The sequence below is a fragment of the Capra hircus genome (assembly GCF_001704415.2).
Source record: "Capra hircus breed San Clemente chromosome X unlocalized genomic scaffold, ASM170441v1, whole genome shotgun sequence".
Taxonomy (NCBI): Eukaryota; Metazoa; Chordata; class Mammalia; order Artiodactyla; family Bovidae; genus Capra; species Capra hircus.
Genome location: NW_017189517.1, coordinates 10,208,781 through 10,224,851, shown reverse-complemented (window position 1 = coordinate 10,224,851; position 16,071 = coordinate 10,208,781). Strand labels below are relative to the sequence as shown.

The window sequence follows — 16,071 nt, the reverse complement described above, 5'->3', positions numbered from 1 at the left end:
TGCCACAGGGATTTTGTTGGGTTTAAAGATGAAAGAAATCTTAGGGAACCAGCAGCAAGCCAGTCATAAAATCAATCCAAACTTCCGTTGGTGTTTCTTTCTTTCTCCATCTACCAGGTTCCCGCTTTATATTAGTAAGATTGAAATTGAAATAAGCCTATTGCTGGTGGATTCATCTGTCACTTTCCTTGAAACTGGTGAACCCCATACGTTAGACAGTGATAGGAAAATACTGCCATTGTCTGTTAAGGAGTCTATGACATTTCAAGGCAAGAATGAATATATGGAAGAAGAAACTTATTTCTTCTTTACTAATGAAAGGGAAAGCCTGGAAGTGAATGATATGGGTAGGTTAAAAAAAAAAAAAAAACCTTTACGTAACTTTTTTGCTGGGAGAGAAGACTGCGAAGCACATTTTCCAGGAAGTGTGGGCTGCGACGATTGTGCGCTCTTAACTAATCCTGAGTAAGGTGGCCACTTTGACAGTCTTCTCATGCTGCCTCTGCCATCTTCTCAGTCAGAAGACATCATTTCAACTCTAACGCAGCATGATCGAAACATACAGTCAACCTTCTCCCCGCTCTGTGGCCACTGGACCACCTGTCAGTATGAAAATTTTTATGTATTTACTTACAGTTTTTCTTATCACCCAGATGATTGGGTCAGCGCTTTTTGCTGTGTATCTTCACAGAAGATTGGACAAGGTAAGATGAACCATGGGTCTTCATTAACTAAATTTAGGGTTCTTATTGATGTGTGGGTTGGTTGGATTTAGTGTTACCCAAATGATGGACAATGTTAAGAAGCCAAATAGATAAATGGTCTCGTGGCATAGTGGTTGTGGTCTAGCTAGTGAGATATTCTATTCTTTTCTCTGGTCAGGACCCTTGGCTGTGGAGTTAGACTGCTGGGTTCAAATCTTGACTCAATCCCCTACTCGTTTTCAGATCCCGGGCATGTTATTTTACACTTCTATGCCCCAGTTTCCACATCTGAGAAATGGGGATGATAATGGTACTCACCTCATAGATTAAATTCAAGCTAAGACCAGAACCAGGCACAAAATAAGCACTGTGGAGACATTAGCTATAATGATTTGCTAATATTTTGCTTAAAAAGTAAACTATTTTTTTTTCTGATGGAGACAACTATTTTTCTTCTAATTTTAGAGAAGGAAAGCATCAATTTGACCTGAAAATTCATAGTGCTTCAGGTTAACATAGACATAGAGAAGTCCCCAGTTTGCAACTTTTAGTGGAAGTGGTGGTCTCTGTGTAATTCTCAAATGCTGATTGTAGCTGTAAGCTGCTCAGTTTCCCTCTGAGATGCTGTGCATTCTTAAATAGCGGAACTTGTAAAACAGAAGAGTGGAGTAAGTTAGTAGGTTGCTCTGCATTCTTAAGAAAAAGTTACCATTAGGATTTATTCTGTTTCCATGTGTGTACCCCTCTCCACTGATAAGCATCATTGGCTGTGTTGACAAAATATCAATCATGGATGCAAAGGAGAAATTTTATCAATCATTTGTCTGGTCTGGATGTGGGAATTGTGGATGCACAGCATCTGGAGACTGTGTTTTCTCAGGGATGTGCGCGGGGTCTTTATTGAGCCACCAACCTTGAATTACGACCCTAAGATTTTCTATCAGGATAAGGTGGGGCAGGCAGAATTGAGGCAATTCACTGGGTTACTACAAATTTTAGTTTTCACTGCTTAGAAAAGAGTGGGATTCTGTGTCTGGTTGTTTGTTGGTGGGCTGGTGGGCTCTGCTAATCAAATGCCCTACCAATCAAATATTTCCCCTAGCCTCAATAGGGGAAATATTGACCTGGGTAGATCCCTGGGTGGAAGATCCCCTGGAGAAGGGAATGGCAACCCACTCTAGTATTCTTGCCTGGAGAATTCCATGGAGAGAGGAGACTGGTGGGCTACAGTCCACGGCGTCGCAGAGTTGGACACGACTGAGCAACTAACACATACACACACAGAGACTCAAATTTACCCTGGCACTTGGGTGTTCTCTTAATGACAGTGAAAGCTGCTGGCTAACTGGACCTTGTTTTGAATCTAAAACTGTAATCTGAATACAAGAAAATGGCACAGAATTTGTTGATTAACCAAGTGACTTCCATACATTTAATTATTCTAGGACATCAGAAAATAAAATATCTCAACTTTGGGAATGAAAGATGATTTCTTTAAAAATGTAAATGCTTTTTGCAAATACTAAAGTTAAAAAGAGAGAGATGTAATTAGACTCTGAGTAATTGACACGCATTGCAAATCCCCTTCTTTTTATAAAGCGCTGGATCACAAATGTTAAAACTAAGTGGGCAAATTAGCTCACCAGAAAACTATTTTATAGATTGTGTTTATAATGACCTATCATTATTGAAGCAATGGGAAATATGACCATTAAAGAATGTTGCTGCTATTATACATGGAAAAATGTACAATTTGTGATGAAATTTCACTAGAATAGCTATGATTTCTATCTAGTATTTCAGGCAACATCATATTTTCTTTGCTGGCTTTTGTAGATTTTTTAAACTGCTAATACTAAATATCTCTAATTCAGTATCATTGCTTAGTCCCTAAGTAGTGTCTGACTCTTTGCAACCCATGGACTGTAGCCTGCCAGGCTCCTCTGTCCATGGGATTTTTCCATTAAGAATACTGGAGTGGGTTGTCATTTCCTTTTCAATCCCACCCAGGGATTGAACCTGAGTCTCCTGCATTGGGAGGCTGATTCTTTATTATTGAGCCACGTGGGAAGCACCAGTCCAGTGTACTAATGTGTTATCATTCCCCATTTATATTCGCAAAGCCCTCCTTGTGTTGCTGAGGCCATGGAAGTGATTGTAGAGGCAGACATCATTAGCTGCCTTCTTCAGAATTACAATTTCTCATGTCCCTGTCATTTCAAAAATAGATAGAAGACGAAAGGAATCTTCATGAAGATTTTGTGTTCATGAAAACGATACAGAGATGCAATAAAGGAGAGGGGTCCTTATCCTTACTCAACTGTGAGGAAATTAGAAGCCGGTTTGAAGACTTGGTCAAGGTAAGGACCTCAGTCGTTGGGGAAAATATCATTGAAAAGTTTTGGAGGGGTGAACTTGCTAGGTTGGGAAACTAAAACCTCACCATGTAAAAGTTTAAACATGTGTCAGGTATATACTATAGATACAGGTAGACATACATACGTACACACGTGTATATGGGTGTGTGTATAAAAAAGCAAAAATGAAGCCAAAACCCTATGGTTAAAAGGGAAAGGAAAGTTTAAAGTGTGCTCGCTCATAGAAATGCCCTTAAGAACAAAAAAGGCTCTCTCTGGAGAAAATACACACTCTCCTGGGCACATTCACACATGCATGTGAGCTCAGACAGGCAGATGCCTCGGGGCGGGGGAGAGGATGAAGTCCACCACGCTTTTCTTATCTTTCCATCCAAATCTTGGTGCCTTCCCACTGAGGACCCAGAGTCTGGTCCCCATTTCCCAGGGAAGCAATAAACACTGGCCACTGCAGTGTTGGCAGGCCACCAGTTAAGGGTTTGCCTTCACTGGGGGTGATGGGGACTTCTGAACACTGATAGACTCTTAACATGTGAAGGAACACTTTGCTTCTCTCATGATGGAATTTCAGGTACCACGTAAGTAAGATCTTTTCCTTTTACTGTGAGGAGAGGTATGGGCAATGGGTAATGGATTGTCTCAGTGCCACTTAAACCAGACTCCATAGAATACCCCCTACTCATGGAGCCAGTCTGCTCTAGGGCCAGTCAAGACCCAAGGCAGAGAAAGTTGAAAGTCGTCTTGCCCAACAGACTGGTGCCCAGCATTAAGTCACTGCGGTGGTTCATGTTGTTTTTCAGTCGCTAAGTTGTGTCCGACTCTTTGTGAGCCTATGGGCTGTAGCCCACCAGGCTCCTCTGTTCATGGGATTTCCCAGGTGGAATACTGGAGTGGGTTGCCACTTCCTTCTCCATCAGTGACCTATGATGGGTACCTAAAGCAAGAGTTTTGGGACAGTTTACTGAGGATGTGCCTACAATATTAATCCCATCGTCGTAGACAAGGGGTCTAGGAGCTCTTTCTCCAGAACAGCATCTAGAAATCTTTGTGCCTGTTTGCCCCTCAGAACAAAGTTAAACACCTGGGGCCCTCAGGGAACTTGGGGGTTGTGAGTAGGAGGCCACATCCAGGCTGAGGACAGTGCTGTGCCAGGTGGGTGGGTAGCTAGAGAAACCAACAGGAGTTCTCACATACAGATAATGTGTCATTTAACCCAGGAGTGGAACGGCCCGAGATCTTATTTCTGAGCTTTTTCCTGTCCTCCTATTCTGTCCCTGGTGTATCATTTAATCCAGTAGTGAGGACTCTGGGAGATTATCCCTGAGTCACCTATGGGAATCAGAATGCAGCTCAAATCTGTGGCTGGCTTTTAGGTTCTCCACAGGAATACAGGTTTTAGAGGAAGACTCCTAACGCTTTACATGCAAGGCTTGGAAATGATTTGAGTTTCTCTGGTTCCTTGAGGCTTCTGGCCAGTATTACAGAATATTGGAAGGTGTTGCAAATTTAAATGTGAATAAATCCACTTTGAGATCAATCCTTAGCATATTAAGTGTGCTTGACTGTGTGATCTTGAGCAGATGACTTCACCTCTCTGGGCCTCATTTTTCTCAGTTATCCAATGAGAGGGCTGAGATGTTCCGCCAGGCACTACCAGCTTCGACATTCTATAATTCTGGGATCAGCCGCCAGTTCCCCCAAAGGCATTGAGAATAGTTGTTGGTTTCTTTCCTCCCTCTTACTGAGAGTTTTATAGTTATATTACCAATATCTCATGGCTATATTTCCAATCAGATATGCAAAGCTTCCCAAATCAGCTACCAGGAGAAAAGCAAGGAAAAAGTCAGTTTGGTCTCTCTGCTTATACTTGCATGAAAAAAGTGGCAGCTCCCAAGTTTCATATTCTGAAAAGGCAGACCTTCTCAGGCATGTCCACCAGAGTGCCTCCTGTGAAACAGAGGAAGCCTCTTGCCTCCACTGCTGCGGAGTAGAGTCCAAGTCAATGTCATCTGTACCTCCGATGCCCATGACAGTCAGACCTAAAATACTCCAGCTCTCTCTCCTCTGCCAATGACTGACCCCACTCCACTATCCATGCCATGAAACTTCTCATTCTAAAACAAAATATTTTGGACTTTTTTTTTTAACCCTACAGGCCAACAACAAAATAACCCCAAATTGGATCATTTATATTCTTAGCTAATGTTAACAGGCTTCCCTTCTGGGTTACAATCTGACTACTCCAGAGCAATCCAAAGTTTAAATCTCAGGAAGGGATGTTCAAATTCATCAGATCCAATTATCAACCCAGAGCTGCTGCTTCTCCCCACAGTCTCTACCCAGCAGTCCCTCCATCTCTGTTGGAACACCTTTAGGGACAAGGAACTAATTACTTCCTGAGGCAGGTAGAACCGAGCTGTCACTCTGGGCAGAAGATGGGATTCATGGTTGACATTAGGTAAATGGAGGCAGCATTTTAACTAGCATAATTTCACATTAAATCTTCCTCCCCACCAACCGCCTGCTAGAATGATCAGTTCCATGATTGTCTGCTGGCCAATGTCCACGATGTCTTTGATAAGGTCAGAGCATCTCCTTTTCAAGTTAAAGATCAACCTATCCAGCCCTGCCAATCGAGTTCCCACTAAGAAAGAAATAACTCCTTCCAGATTTTCTAAAATCAACTTTAAAAAGTCTGTCAGTTGAGGTGGGGAGTGAAGCAAGAGAAGGGGGAAGGCTCTGGGGCGTGTGGCTGGGGGAAAGTTCACAGAAAGGCAAGGCCGGACGCATAAAAGACAAACTTTGCTGACTTCACATTTTCATGTTGGCCAAGCCCTGACACCAGGGCAACCACCTAGTCTAAAAGTATCTCGACTTCGATCATCACACTCCATCTTTTGAAAAGACACGAAATACTCTTTTGTTGGCTTATTATCTTACAAACATTTTCCTGTCGCCGCACTTTCAAGCCACCACCCTTGAGCTCAAGTGGAAAGTTGAAGCTCTGAGCCCCGTGCAAGCATTTTGAGGTGCAGGTTGCCCATTAGGCTCCATGACTTACACTCTCACACCTGACACCTGAGCCCCTCAGCAGAAACAACATTAATTCCTTTTAAGGGAGGAAGAAAAAGGAAGGGTGCTGTGGAAAATTGACTCCAGTAACGTGAAGGACCACAAGCCTTTAATTATCCAAAGATGTGAAAATATTATTGCCTTCCTCCTTTGTGCTCAGAGCACAGGATGATGGTGTGGGTTAAGCCCTTCCTCAGAGTGTGATCTCATAGTTTCTACTCTCAGCTTCAGCCTCAGACTCCTTGGGTGACCTCATGTCTGCCAGTTAAGCCCACCAGACCTTTTATTCAGCATCTTTAAAATGGCAACAGCAGCCTTTACCAGCTTCCAACCTGTGCAGATGATACTTTCTGCTAGCTTTCGTAAGGACCTCTAACCATCCTGCAGTTGCTAGTGAGAAGCAACCCCTTAAGAAATACTGTGTTTGCCTTGGAATCTCAGCTGCACTGAGAGATTACTTAGGTTTCTTCTATGTAGATTATTCTAAATAAGAACAGGCCACATGAGGCAACCAACAACAAGAGAATCTCTTCAGCCCATTGAAATGGACAACAAAATAAAAAAAAGTCTGAGGGTCTTTTCAGGGTCTGGGATTTCTTCCCAATGTCAAATTTACTATTTCCATTTCCTAAGAGGTTTCAGACTAATTTTATTCTAATAGATACACACCATGTTTTATGTTTAGTAATATTCTATCTACCAGTTCCCAAGGAAGAATCAGCTCCCCATTCAGCATTATTTGTCAATATCTCTCAAAGCTGGGGAGGTTGGGGTCATAAGAGGGGTAGGGATGGCAACCTCTGGTCTGGCACAATAACAGAGCCCAAATTCTGTTTCCAGGTCTACCCCTGGGCTTTCTGGGCTGTCAGCTCATCTGTCAAAGCCCTGGGCTCTGAATTACAGTAGGATGGAATTAATGACAAGATCAGAGTCTATACAATAATCCTCACCAGAAACAGACAACAGAGTAATGACAGATGTCAAATGCATGCAACCTCCCTCTAAAGGCCCTGCCAGAGTTCCTGTAAAAATGACCTTTTGCTATGATTCTTATTTTAGGATATAATGCAAAACAAAGAAGTAAAGAAGAAAGAAAAAAACTTCGAAATGCACAAAGGTAGGTTGCTCTTTACCATTTCTATGAATACTTAAAAGCAAAAAGGAAGCTTTAGGCTGACTGTATTGAACAATGCCAAGCTGAATCAGGGAACCTTTAGCCCTGGAAATAAAGCAGGAACACGGCTGCAAAATCAACACCTTTGTTGGTGCCTGTTACTTGTAAAGGATTTGTGTGGACATATTTACAGGGAAGGCTGTGCTCTTTTAGTGCTGACAATACCAAGTATGAGGAAATTGTATTATTTTCAACACCTTACAGCAACCATACAGCCTAGTGCCACCTACGGAGGATAAGATGACCAGTCAGCATTTGGTAGTGGTGTCATTCATCACTCAACAATAACAGTTTTTCGTGGGGAACCACAGCCAGTAGAACCTCAGGGATCAAGAAGTGATTCAGTATGACAGCCTTGTCCTTTGCTCTGTTCTTGATGTCCGAGCATCTCAAACATCCCAGAGTTGAAGGGACCTATTGACTGTCCTCAAATCTCACACCATCCCCAGGTCATGAATCTCCTTTACACTAGCACTAACCATCTTCCCTCTGAACAAACATGTCTAGACACCTAGCTCATAAAGCAGCCTGGGCCATTTTTTAATGACTCTAATAATTAAAAGAAGGTTACTATATACTCAAGAGAAGTCTTTTCTTCTCTGGAGTTGAAATTTGTTCTTGTAATCTCCATTCACTGAATCGACTTGTGATCTTTGGGGCCATACTAAGCAAAGTATATAATTTCTCTTCTACACAGCAGCTGTCCAGATGTTGAAAATGGCAATCATGGCCCCTGAGACTTTTCTTCTCTAGGATAAACCTCCTCAGTGTCTTCCACTGTTCTCCCTTTCCAGGATTTTTCTGTCCTTTTCTGGACACACTGACTTCCCTTTTCCTATTAGAATGTAGCACCCAAAACCAATATAATAATTCCTGGGGTGACCTGAGCTGCTGAGTACGGGAGAAATGGAATGCTGGTAGACGGGTGTTGTTAGAGAGACTACTATATCACAAAGTCAATGTAAAGATGGTATGGCTTATACAAATTTAATATACACAAAGATATGCATTCATACATATAGAGATACAGATACTGTTCTCTGAGGCAAAGAGCTTGCTTTAACTGTTGGTCTGAATGCAAGGGGTTGCCTGATTTCCATGAAGGCTTTGCTTTCAGAATGACTGTAAAATATGTTGAGTGGTACCAAATTGTCTGTTAATTGCCATGAAATTTGAGGAACCAGTTCATGCGGATGCTGCCTAGCAGCCTTTGAGAAAATACATACTTAACAAAACCAGTCATTTAGGTCACACAGCTTGACTCAGTATTTATAGGACACCTACAAGGTGTCCAGCTCCAAGCTCATTACTGGAAAAAAAAAAAAGGAACTTCCACATCATATCTGTACTTAGAAGATCAGCACAGCTAATTAAGGAGCAAGTCTTTTACACGAGCAATGGTTGGAAGTAGATATACTGTGGCCAGTGCTTGACCAAATCAGACACCGTAAGCATCTTACTAGCTAAGTGTGTAGGCATGACCTTGGGGCTCACGAAGATGACCAATGGATGGGAGCTTTCTTCAAAGTAAGATTCAAAATGTGTTTAAAGAGGATCATTTATCTTTAGACTGTGTCAATCTATGTAAAGCGAAGTCAAGTACTGAACTTCTCTTGGAAGAATTGGGCTCAGTGGAAATAATCAATTCGATTGTTTAGATTTTAGAAACAAACTTTGCCCTCTGTGGGAGGGATTTCAGGCCATCTTATGCTTCCTTTCACATAACCTGTTTAAGTACAGTCTCTATGACCCAGCTGCAGAACTAGACCAAATTGTTTGGTGGCCAGTTTCGTGTTTCTTTGGCCTGACAGTTGGCCTTTGGTTTCATTTCAGGTGATCAGGAGCCTCAAATAGCAGCACATGTCATCAGTGAGGCCAGTAGTAAAACAGCCTCTGGTAAGTCCAAAGCATCTGCGCATCAGTCATCTGAGTGAGGGGCGGGCCAGGAGGCTACAGTCAGGCAGCCTAACGATTAGGCTCCTCTCTTCCTTTGGGGCCCAATTTACAAAGCTCCCCAGACACGTCTCACACGCTTGCCTTTGTCTTCAAAGTGGGCTCAAATGCACAGATGGGACTTGAAGGGACAAAAGGCAGTGGAAAGCAATCCTGATGTTCTCATTAGGTTCTTGCTCTGTGGCTGATTCTGAGTGATGAATTACTGGGTGGAAGGACCATTATGCTGATAACATAGAAGAGATGGCAGGTAGTGACCTCTTGACTGGGAGCATCCCTCATTCTAACCCCTCTTCACTGTGTGTAAATGGGCCTCAAGGGGTATTTCCTGCCATCTTCCAATCCCTGTATGATTAACCCCCACCTCTTTGGGGCCAACCTTAGGGAAATTAAAGGTAAAATCATTCTGTAATGATCAATAGGTGCCGGGACGTTAGATTTTCCAATGAAGTAACAATAGATGACATACTGGAATCTTTTCAACTCTGAATGATTTTTCTTTCCATATATGTTCTGCATGATTCTAGCCCTCAGATCTTTTTTCCCAAATCTGTACCTCATACCGGCTGGTGTTGGAGAATGTGGCCCATCTGATAAACGGATGGAAATATACACACTAGCATAAAATCTCCCATCTACATAAATGCAGGCCAAGAGCATTAGAGCAGTCTTTGAAAATTTCAGCACAGTGCTCTGGAATGGAGTTCTAAGCAGTGTGTATGTGTGTGTGTGTGTGTGTGTGTGTGTGTGTGTGCACGTGTGTGTGTGCATATGCATATGCATGTGTGTGAGACACAGAGAAACAGATAGAAACCGAGAGAGAGGAGATACAGCCTCATCTCTGAGGTGGCTTGGGCTTCTCAGTGGGTGTAACACATAGGTGGTTATCCCAGATCATGGTACAGGAGTAGGAGCGCTGGATAGAAAGGTTTTGAACACTAAGGTTTAAGAACCACGACTGCCACTTGCTAGGTGACCTTGGGCAAGTCCCTTTACCTATGCAGCAGTTTCCTGTCTCACTTCACGAGGTGACTCTGAGCATCAGATCAGCTAATATGGAAGAAAATTATTCTGTCAAGCACTGTACAAATCTTAAGTGTCATTCCTTAACTGACTTCCCTGTAGCTGTCAGAAGAGAAACATAAAGCCTTTTTTGAATAACACTTACTCCCACAATGTTTTGTAATTCTGCCAGTACCCCTTTCTCAGAAAATACACTTAGGGGAGAATATCACAACCATATCGACATATCCAGGGTGGTCATCCACGTGATACCCTCTCATCCGGATTGGATGGATGCCAGCTATAGAGACACCTCTTAGATGAATAGCTTGCCTTGGATAGATGTCACAGTGCTCCCACGTTCTGTCTAAAGGTCCATGATGGCTCTTGATCCTAGCGTAGTTGACAGTCTGCAACCCGGTAGGTTTGCAGAGGATCAGATGAGAAGAGAGTCACATTTCTTACCCCACCCCAGCCACAAATCTCTCAGACCTACTTGGTCATGCTGCTTTAATCCTGACCTACCTCTTACAGCAAGGACAAAAATTAGGTAAGGACTTGATAACAATAAACCTTGTGGATGGAAAGATAGGGAAATTGCCCATGTTTTCTCAATCTGATAGTCTAAAAGTGAACAGATCATAATGAAGCCTTTCTAGAGTGGTCTGGAGGCCCAAGCAATGTCAGGTATTTCAGGATGCCTTTCCTGATTACGGAAGGGTGAGTCTGAACAGGTGGCTTCTTGTACCCTGATAGGCCTAAGACCACCAAGCAGGAGTAAAAAAGAAACAGCTCAAGGAAGTAAATGCCTCAGTACTTTCAGTTCTCCCCACCCCAACCCCCCAGCCTCGCTCTCTGTGGGAGCTGAGATTTGAAATCGGCTGCACACACTACTTTGAACCCACTCAACATCTCAGCCGAGAAAATGGCACATTGTTGGTGGGTACTCTGGCTTAGCCACAAGAATACAGGCACTTTCAAGTTGGTGGCGCCCACTACAATGGGAAATCAAAACACACAGTGAAATGACAGGTTTATTTTCATACTTCCTTGCCTAATTTTAGTCGTTGCTGTGGGAGGCAGATTGGGTTTGCAAGAGCCCGATCAGGTAGGAAGAAATGGGGGTCTTATCTTTGCTCTGTGCTGTGGCTGAGTGAGAGAGATCAGCAAGTCTTTGACTTTAGAAACTTCAAGGAAAGCAAGATATGAAAGTTGATATTAGCAAGGCTTTGAGCATTTTGGCATGCATGATTTATGACATGGGATTTTTTAAGTCATTTGCACCGTCTGAAGTTCAAGGGTCAATTGGCTTTAAGAGCTTTTAAGGGGAGAAGGAAACTCCCTGTGCTCTGTTACCTGAGTTAGTCTGCACAGCGAGTCTCAGGGAGATTGACTTGCCCAAGCTTGAATAAGATCTGGATTGGAACCCAGCTCTGTCCAACAGTGCAGCCCAGGCTGATTGGTCAGCCGTGGCTCCTCCACAGTCTCTGAGGGCTGGAGGGATCCTTTAGACTCCCTGACACCGAAGACTTGCCTTCTTGTATGAAGCCAGTATCCAGTATGGAACTCTATTGTCTGTGAGAATCTGAATCATGTATGCACAACCTCACCATGGCTTTCCCCCTTCTCCATTACAGTTCTCCAGTGGGCCCCCAAAGGATACTACACCCTAAGCACCAACCTGGTAACCCTCGAAAACGGGAAACAGCTGGCCGTGAAAAGACAAGGACTCTATTACATCTACACCCAAGTCACCTTCTGTTCCAATCGGGAAACTTTGAATCAAGCTCCATTTATAGCCAGCCTCTGCCTGAAGTCCCCAAGTGGATCGGAGAGAATCTTACTGAGAGCTGCAAACACCCACAGTTCTTCCAAACCATGCGGGCAGCAATCCATTCACTTGGGAGGAGTCTTTGAATTACAACCGGGTGCTTCGGTGTTTGTCAATGTGACTGATCCAAGTCAAGTGAGCCACGGGACCGGCTTCACATCATTTGGCTTACTCAAACTCTGAACGGTGTAAGCCGGGAGGCTGCGGCTGGGCTGATGCTGGTGGTCTTCACAATCCAGGAAAGCAGTTAAGATAACTCCCCCGTTGAACTGCCTATTTATAACCCTAGTATCCTCCTGACGGAGAACTATTTATTATACATCCTAAGGCATGTAGGGCTGCAATGAGTAAATTACCAGGCAGGGGAAACCCCAACAGGCCCTGATCCATAAGAGCTTATATTCTGAAGCAGCAACTCCACTGACACAGACGTTCAGAGTCCTGTGAAAAGACACCATTATGCACAGCTCGAATTTGAGTAAACAGCAGAAAATTAGCCAAGTTTAGTTTTGTTTCTTTGCATGCAGTGTCTTTCAGTGGAGGATGTATTTGATTTCTCAGTGAAGATGCTGAAGGGAAACGGGGAGCTTCAGCTCACATTCAATCATGGTGGATTCTGGGTCCCCAGGGCCCTGGTGGAGGTGGGGCAGACTTCAGGAAGTATAAGGCAGTAGAGAACCAAAACCCTGCCCCCACCAGCCACCCTGACACTCATTCTCATCCTCTCTTTCTCTCCTACATACACAGACACACACACACACACACACACTGAGTCAGGCTGTTGCTCATCAAGTATCTTATTTCAACCCTGTTCCTGTCTCCACTACTGTCGATGGGGTGGGGGGTGGGGGGGAAGAGAAGTTGGCTCTGAGGCTGCACACTCCTCCCTGAGAAATGACTGTATTTAAAGGAAACCTATTGTATCTACCTGTAGTCCTCATTGTTTCCAGAATGAACTTGTGATTATCTTATTTATTTTTTGAATAATAAAGATCTCTTAACATGATTGTTGTTACTTAGCATCTGAAGCCCCAGGCCAGGTTGCGGGGGTGTGAGTTTCGGGGAGAGGAAGAGTGTGGTGTTTTCAGAAACTTGGTTCTGAAGCTTGTGGCACCACAAAATATCTTGGTGACAGTACACTCCCTGGAGGGCTGTGATAGCCTCTGATGGATGACACGGGAGCTTAGCCAGTGAGAAGCTTGCTCTGGAAACGTTGCAGGGGATTGCAAAGAGGCTGGGTTTTCTTCTCGATTAGTCACAGCTAAGTGAAGCTTAAATGAGAAGCAGTTGCTTATCTTTTTAATAGCTGTCGAAGTGGTTCCACCTTAGGTAAGAGGGCATGGAACAGGGAAGCATTTGTCCCTCGGTCTTGTCACCTCCAATTGAGGGGGTTTTCACACAAGAAGCCCAGAGCGGCTTCATCATCCTTACCAGTAGAGGGCCCTTCCTCTGGTAAATACAAGCAGAAAAACATTACTGTAGCAATAAGAATGAGGCTGAGGAGAGGTCGGCACAGTTCTCGGCTGCTGGTCCTGCTTTTTGGTCCTCTGGACAGCACAATCGCTTCTTGGCTGAGTGACTCAGAAGGCCTTAGAGCATGAATTTCTAACATGAGGCTGAAGAGTTGCTGGGCAAACTTGCTGGCTTGTGTACTTTCTCCAAGAGAAGTTTGGTCTGAGCCTGGGTGACATTGTAGGTTCAGAGATATGTCCACAGTGCTATCTTGTCCTCCGGAGTGAAGATCCTTCTACAGTGTCACTCTCACATGGGAGACTTGAAGGAAGAGGGGCAGCAGCTGTGGCAGCAAGAAGACCCTGGTCATGATCTTCTCACACGGAGGCCAGGCCCCCATCTTGCTGACGGGAAGGCTTGGCCCAGTCCCAAGAGAAGACAATACACCGGCCATGACTGTCCTCGCCTCACGGTTGCTGAGAACCCACTGTGGAGCACAGCCTTGGGTGGGCAAGAGGGTCATTAGAAGGGAGTTCATGTTCAGGCCTTTCTACCCTCACATCCTCTGATTGAAACCTTGTCCCTGAACCTCACCCTGCCTTCTTCTTCTTTGGAAACCATGATGTTCCAGGCTATCTCCACCTCTAGGAACTGAGTGGCTAATAAAATGTTATCAGAAGGAACGCTGTAGACACAGAACCTCAAAATTTCTAGGCTATCTCCTCTGCTGCTGTGCTTCCTCATGCTGCTGCTGCTGCTGCTAAGTCGCTTCAGTCGTGTCTGACTCTTAGCGACCCCATGGACTGCAGCCCACCAGGCTCCTCCATCCATGGGATTTTCCAGGCAAGAGTACTGGAGTGGGGTGCCATTGCCTTCTCCGGCCGTGCTTCCTACTGTCCTCTAAATGCCACCTCCTACAGCCCCAGCCCAGAACTTTCTCCTAAGTGTCAGCCTCACAATCCAAGTGCCTTCAACCCCTCAGATGGCTTCCACCTGAGGTCAGCCTTACCCGTGCCAAGAACTCAAAGGCCCGTCCCCTCCTGTTTTCCTCCTGTTTTCCTCCTGTTCTACCTGTTCACAAGGGGTCATCTGTCCCAGCTAAGGGGTCGAATGACCCCCTTCAGGCTACTAATGTCATGCCTTTGGTCCTGACCTGCCCCCCAGAGTGTGTCCCCTCTGCTCACATTTCCAAACGGTGGGCCCAGCGGTCAAATCCGAGGTATCCATATGGAGTCCTTGATCTTAACCCTGCACGACGGGACCCACTTTTAGTGTTGCCCATTCCACTCAGGACAGCCTTACCCAATCTGCTTCCCGAGCCACCAACCAGGCCTGAACTCTCACTGCACTCAATCCCACATCCCGTTCCCCCAACCCAACACGTCTTAAATAGCTCTTAACCTACTTTTTTCTATCTCTACTGCCAGGATCTTAGTCTGAACTCCTGCCGTCTGTCTTCTGGAAGTTACAACAGCATCCTAGACTCCCTGCCTCCACGCCTGCTCCCTCTCATCCATTCATCCTTCTCATCCATCATTCAGCAGCCAGAGGGAATTCTTAAATACAATCCTGATGCCCACCACTCCCCTCCTTTTTAAAAAAAAAAAATTATTTATTTGGCTATGCCTGGTCTTAGTTGTAGCATACAGGATCTTTAGTTTTGGCATTTGAACTCTTAGTTCTAGCATGTGGGATCTAGTCCCCTGACCAGGGATTGAACCCAGGCCGCTGTATTGGGAGCGCCAAGTCTTAGCCACTGGACCACCAGGGAAGTCTCATGCCCTGCTCCTTCTTAATAACCTGAGAATAAAGACCAAAAATAATGAACTGATTTTTTGTATCCTGCCAATGTCTGTCCCAGTGTAAGTGCCAAACCTCAGCTCCTCTGTGCAAAGCTACAAATGCTTTCCTGCCTTAGGAGATGGGAGTGCAATTTTCTCTGCTTGTGACCCCATTTCCCTCCCCACTGACCCCTGCATTGAGGCTCACAGCACTTACAAGATTAAGGTGTTTCCTCCTACGTTGGGAGCTGCTTAGGGACCAAGACTTTCTCTGTGACAGTAAGGAAGACTTTTTCCAAGACAGTAACTTCAGTGTCTACTGACGATCTGGCACAGAATTGGTTCTTTATTCTTTGTGTGGGAAGGAATCAGTGAATTAGTGCGTGTAGCTGCTTCCAACCCAGGAATCCATGAAATAATTCTGTGTGTTGGTGAAAGCAAGAATTTGCCATACTGTAAAAACCTTCATGACATCAAAAATATCTATAGGATGAAAATATACTCAGGGAGGAGAGAATGACTGAAAATTATACTGTCAATAAAAACAGATAATATATTTTTATTATATTTTGCAAAATAGTACATGATCATTGGCAAGATAGACCATGATGTTGGTTACAAACTTCATGTAATATTTTCAAAGTTGTTCGAGTAAATGACAAGGACTTGGGTCCATTTCTGATCTACCTATATTAATAATATCCTGATCATAAATTATCAAACTGAA

General features: G+C 44.2%; 1 protein-coding gene across 1 annotated transcript; it reads left to right on the top strand.

Moving 5' to 3' along the window:
- Nucleotides 1-484: 484 nt before the first annotated feature.
- Nucleotides 485-14,238, top strand: CD40LG (CD40 ligand). The gene is made up of 5 exons (XM_005700424.3): nt 485-704; nt 2,933-3,064; nt 7,211-7,268; nt 9,159-9,221; nt 11,918-14,238. The coding sequence occupies exons 1-5, from the start codon at nt 549-551 to the stop codon at nt 12,292-12,294; spliced, it is 786 nt and encodes a 261-aa protein (XP_005700481.1). The 5' UTR covers nt 485-548; the 3' UTR covers nt 12,295-14,238.
- The last annotated feature ends 1,833 nt before the right edge of the window (nt 14,239-16,071 follow it).